Below are 5838 nucleotides of genomic sequence, written 5' to 3' on the forward strand. Positions count from 1 at the left end.
TACATGTCCCGCCGCAGCTGAAGGTTGTGTACACAAGATCGACGGTGACAGCGTTCCAGACACGCCATGGGCACTGCACCGAAATGAAACACTCCCCAGGGAGCGTTGTCGCAAGCACGCTGTGTGACGTGGAGTGATAGCTAAGGCCAGCAGGCCTCCTGCCTTCGTTTGCCTTTAGTGGTCCGGCCATGTGCGGTAAATCACGTGCTTCAGCAGAAGCATATGTCTGGCACGTAAGCCTTGGGCACAAATGTTAATGACTGTGGCGCAACTGAGGTTAGTGGCGCGTAAGGCGCAGTCAACTATAACATTAATCTTCAGTAGTGGTGGATTTCATTAAAGCAATATATGTGTACAACACGGGCAAGAAACTGTTTGTTCTAAAATCTATACACCGCACCCCCTACGAGAAAATATGGAAAAAGAAAGCTAAAACATAAAACCCTGCAATCAGCTTTCACAACGCCGACTGGGGATTAGTTATACACGTATAAGCCATTTCCGTGCTAAAATAGAGTACATCTCTCAAGTGCAGTGCGTTTGCACAACAAGATGCACGTCAGAGGCTGGAGAGTCGACTCGACTAGAGACATCGCGGCCTAATAGTTACGGGCTGTGCGTGCCCGCGTTAATTGGTCACTCGGTGGTTAGATTCTTTTGAAAAGATATTTTCTTCTGTGTGTTGTTGCGTGCGTAAGACCAATTCTTTACACGAATGATGTGGCGTGCCGGGCTATCTGCAGTGCGTCCTTGACTCTTTGCGCATGCCTGGTACGGTAAGGCAAAAGCACCAGCGACGTCAGTATTAATGCACCAAACCTATGCGCCTACAAAACGAGGAGAGGCGTTAGCTCGGTCCCCTCTGTTAACAAAGACAGTGAGGAGCTAGATAACACCACACCTGCCTTATTTCCTTTTGTTTTTTTTTCTTTTTTGTTACTCTTGGTAATTTCATACATTCCTGACGGCTGCGCTTTAAATTTGATGATTGCGATAGCCGGCCTATAGGCTTTGTATTATTTCCATTACTCATCAATTATTAGACAATGGACTGACCAATCTTGACAGATTTTGCTTCAACCGGGCTTTATTACTCATTTAACATAGACAATAAGTGGCTGCATAAGGCAGTGGTATTCCTCTTGCCATATTTTTTGTTCCAGAAGCGAAAGGAAAATAGCAATTGCTGGTGACGACGCTTCTTCTTTAGTAGACTGGAACTGGAACATCGCTGACATTGTGCTGTGTGATGAGTTGATACTGTTTAATTTTTCGTAATAAGCTCACGCTCAGCGTTACGTCATTATATGGAGTGAACGCAAACCATCGGATGTGTTTGTATGTTCGGTCCATGAAAACTTGAAAAAGAAGGTCGAAATGCGGCACAGACATGCAAACGCTGCCACTTCCATCAGACTTGTGCAGAGCAGTCGGAAGGTGTGTACTTCATGCTGTGAGGCCCTGCACGGGCACAACTCATGAGGCTAAAAGCAAACCCACACTTGTTCTGGCGGAAGCAATATAAGTTCACTGCGATAATTACGAGCGGGAACTCGGGAGCTGCGGTCGTTCAAATGCCACACGTGCGATATCATATGGATTTGTTTAATATTCCAGCTTGTGGTTCCACACTTTCTTCGTTGTTATTTGATGTGGTTTGTCGTTCCTAATTTCTTAGCAATCTTAGCTTACTGAACACCGCAAATCATGAAGTCGGTGCGCAGATATATTGCAAATTGTTAGACTTTCCCCGCTACGTTTCGTTAAAAGCGATAAATTTACAATGTTTTAAAGCATATTGAAGCTTCAAGCAGCATTTTTCAGGATAACGCGTGCACTGCCATTCATTTCCATGCTGGTTGAGGCACCATAATTACATGTCGCTTTGACACTAGCGCTTGATTTCCGCGTAACGAATTATAATCTTGAGGCCGTCACTGACGAGAGATGGCCATCACGAGCGCCTTTCCACGCTGCTTGATGTCTCAGTTCTCTGTGGTGCAAAGTGATGATGTCGCTGCAATGTGATTTTCGTTTTAGAGCGCAGCTCTTTCAGGAAGTCACCCGCCTCACATACGTACGCCAGGGAGTTAAAGTAAATAAAATATCCGGACAACCGTGATTTGAATATGCGTTGTAACCTAGTGCGAGATTCCGGATTTACCTTTAACACCTGGGGTTCTCTAAATACCGCGTAAATTTAGGTGCGCAAGCGTTTTCACATTTCGCCTCCAGTGAAATGCGGCCGCCGCTGCCGAGGTCGCACCCGCGATCTCGAGTCAGCATTGCAACGCCACAGTCACTAAGCCACAGTGGCGGGTTAACCAAGGCATGGCGGCCGCACTCTTCAGCAATATTTTCATTATTATGGTTGGAATTGGAGGAAATTCATACGCTACAGAAATCAGTTGCGTCAGTTTCTTCCCTGCGTGGTACCAGTAAGAAACTTCTCTGAGGATGACCGTTAAATCTAGCACTCGGAATATGCGTCTGAGACTTTTGGTTAAAAAGTTACTTTGTCTAACCGAAACATTTCATTTTCTGATTACTACCTCGAGTCATTATAAAGTGCGTGCCCCTGTGCTTCGAATAATGGCGGGGAGATAACCAGGATGCTCAAGCAGTTACATGTCTTCACTGTTTTATAAGAATTTCGAAGGCCTTTTTTGAAATTTCTGGAATGAACAAGAAGAAAAAAACCTTTATCTTTAAGTTCTGGCAGTACTTTTATACTTTGATTGTCTAATAATGAACGCCAGAGTTTAAATAGCGCGAATTTGCGCCTGTTTTTCAGAGGTGCTTTTTTTTCCCGACACAAGCTATTACAGCTGAAAACCGCTAAACAAGAAGCAGTTTTGCCTTTGGAAGGTAAGACGTGACGAGAAAGTTGTCACTAAACAAAATGGTGGCGCGAAAATATTGTATAACGTTAAGAATGACCTCCGAACTAATGCATTATATTTACATTGTATTTCCTTTTCTATGGAACATAGTTGCCCCACTGCTTTCATAAATATTTCACAGGCGAAGTAGCAACACGATAGGCTAAATAGCGCTAACGGCTGAATAACTTTGAGAGGTGCTCTTCTTTGAAATAGAGGTCAAATTTACGAAGGTTTTTGTTCGTAAGTACTCCTTGGCATTGTGCAGCAGGCTTCTCTAATGATATGCTAAGAATCAGGATTGGCTGAAGAATATTCTTACGAACAATCCTTGCGTAAATCATTCTTAATCTAGGCATTAAGAGTATTACGCGAGAATTCTCCGTAAGAGAAAATTTCAGGAATTCTAATGCTGGACATTTTCTTAGCGAAGATGGACCACCAATGGCAAAGATCACGTTCGAGCTAAATGGTTTGTGACTTCGGCGCCAAGTGTTTATGGTGGGATAAGAGCACAAGAACAATAAACGACAACCAAATAAACAGTTTTATAACTCTGCATTACGCTTTCCTTCTCCCACAATGCAGGAATCGGTGTCCTACCGGGTGTACGTGGACCACTACAGTGATCAGTGGCATCCCTGTGCGGTATTCACCGTCACCACGCTGAGTGTACTGGTACTGGGCCTGTGCCTGGGCGCGCTCATCGTCGCGACGGCAGTTGGCAACGCGTTCGTGTGCCTCTCCGTCTGCCTCGTGCGCCGCCTACGGCACCCGTCCAACCACCTGCTTGTCTCGCTAGCCGCCTCGGACCTGTGCGTTGCCCTGCTGGTCATGCCGCCCGCGCTGCACCTCGAGATCACCGGTCGCCGCTGGGACCTGGGCCCGGCGGCCTGCGACGCGTGGGTGTCCGTGGATGTGGGGTCCTGCACTGCGTCGATCCTCAACCTGTGCATGATCTCCATCGACCGGTACCTGGCGATCACGCGACCCCTCACCTACGGCGTGCGGCGCACGGCCCGCAGAGCCTGGGCCTGCATCGGAGCCGTCTGGTTGCTGGCGGGTCTCATCAGTGTGCCACCGTTGTTAGTCCTGGGAAACGAGCATGGAACGGCCGAGGACCCTAAATGCCTCGTCTGTCAGAACCTCGCTTACCAGTTGTACGCGACCCTAGGGGCGTTTTATATCCCGCTGGTCGTTATGCTGTCAATGTACTGGAGGATCCACACGGCCGCTAAGAAGGTGGTCGAGGCAGAACACAGAGCTCGGCCGGGACCACGTACGAGGAGCCTCAGAGTTGCTGTGAGAGAGCGCAAGGCTTCCATTACGCTGGGAATCATCCTGACGGCCTTCACGGCGTGTTGGCTGCCTTTCTTTGCATTTGCTTTAGTCAGACCGCTTGGAGTAGAGCCGCTGCCGGATCTGGCTCACAGCCTCGCCCTTTGGCTGGGCTACGCCAACTCGGCGCTGAACCCTGTAATCTACGTCACCTTCCACCACGACTTTCGTCGCGCTTTCCGCGACTTGCTCTGCCTGCGCTGTGGCAGGCGTGGCTCCGGGAAACAGAGGGTGTTGGGCAGAAGCGTTAACGAAGCGACGGGAGCTCTGCTGTGCGTCGGAAACAACAACCACGCGTCGTGGGCCTGACGTTGGCGGGAGTCGCCTGGAAGACTCGGTGTCTCCAGCGTCGACGGGCGTCGCACTCAATCTGGCCAGAAGAAAAGAAATAAGAGCCACAAGGAGTCGCGAACGACGGAATTCGCTTGTGATTCTTTGTGTCGTGACGCCAGTCACGTGTAAGTGAACGCTGTGAAAAGAACTACTAACCCAAACCTCTCATAAGATAATTGTGGGATGTTCATGTGCATTTTGGGCACAGTTCGCTTGACCGTTGTTTTCAGACAACTCCTTTCAATATGACACGTGTCTGTGATGAACATTTTGTAAATTTCTGACAATTTACATAACAATAATATATATTTATTTGGTAAGATATTGTGAACGCAAGTCGTCCCTTTCAACACTTTCACCGCAGTCTGATGGTTAACTTGAGCGGTCATAATAAAATGAATAAAAATAATTTACGCATCACTGTATTTCATGCCACATGTACGGCCCGTAATATGCTATTTTGAAGCGGACGTCCACAATTTGGCAGTAAAATTGTCTAAAAGCAAACAATCATACGTAGCGCCTTGAACCATGCAGGGAACAAGGCAAATATGTTTCCAAGAACCTTTGTCTGACGCTGACTGGAGCACCCAATGGAGTGTACTAAGCGCTGCACGACAAGACGCATTCTTATTGGACGCACATATTTATCAGGAATAAAATGTTAAAGAGCTTCTCACTAACGCGTACATTACCTGAATCATGATGGCAAAAATATAAGTGTGTGTAATCGTATGTATCGGATGTCAACACCAACAGTCATTATTGCTGATCGTGTGTCACATACTTTTTTAGCAACATTATTCAACTTACACACTCATGAAATAAGCGCATCGTTTATAATGTATTTTTGTCTGCTAGCTTCTATTAATTTGTGACTTCCCAGTTGCTAGCTTTGAAATTGTTTATATTATATTTCTTATAAATAAAATCATTGTTTCGTCCAAAGCAAGTACCTCTTGCGAAACTTATTTTTCTGTAATGGCAAAGAATGTTTCGCAAGAATACAGTGTATGTTATTAATACCATTGATGTGTTGCACTTTCTATTCGTATGCTAATTTCTAGAGTATTTTGGTGTCACCGAGCAAAAACAGACGCAATCAAACAATCAATCAATATTTATTTTTGATAAAATCAAATACGAGATGGGTATAAGTACACATTTGGAGGTCCCGAAGTAACGACTGTCGGGGGGACCTCCTAACAAGGCATGAAAAGGGGATAGTAGGATCGTGGCAAACAGTGAGTCATGTCATATATTATACAATTTCTACATCGGAAAT

General features: G+C 46.1%; 1 protein-coding gene across 1 annotated transcript; it reads left to right on the top strand.

Annotated features, from left to right (window-relative positions):
- The first annotated feature begins 3471 nt into the window (after positions 1-3471).
- On the top strand, positions 3472-5505 carry LOC126534951 (5-hydroxytryptamine receptor 1-like). The gene has a single exon (XM_050182146.3). The coding sequence runs from the start codon at positions 3717-3719 to the stop codon at positions 4527-4529; it is 813 nt and encodes a 270-aa protein (XP_050038103.1). The 5' UTR covers positions 3472-3716; the 3' UTR covers positions 4530-5505.
- The last annotated feature ends 333 nt before the right edge of the window (positions 5506-5838 follow it).

This window comes from Dermacentor andersoni, chromosome 7 (assembly GCF_023375885.2).
Source record: "Dermacentor andersoni chromosome 7, qqDerAnde1_hic_scaffold, whole genome shotgun sequence".
NCBI lineage: Eukaryota > Metazoa > Arthropoda > Arachnida > Ixodida > Ixodidae > Dermacentor > Dermacentor andersoni.

Bases quoted from the DNA above. Each gene is read 5' to 3' on its own strand.
- LOC126534951 (XM_050182146.3), top strand. From the start codon at position 3,717: ATGCCGCCCGCGCTGCACCTCGAGATCACCGGTCGCCGCTGGGACCTG.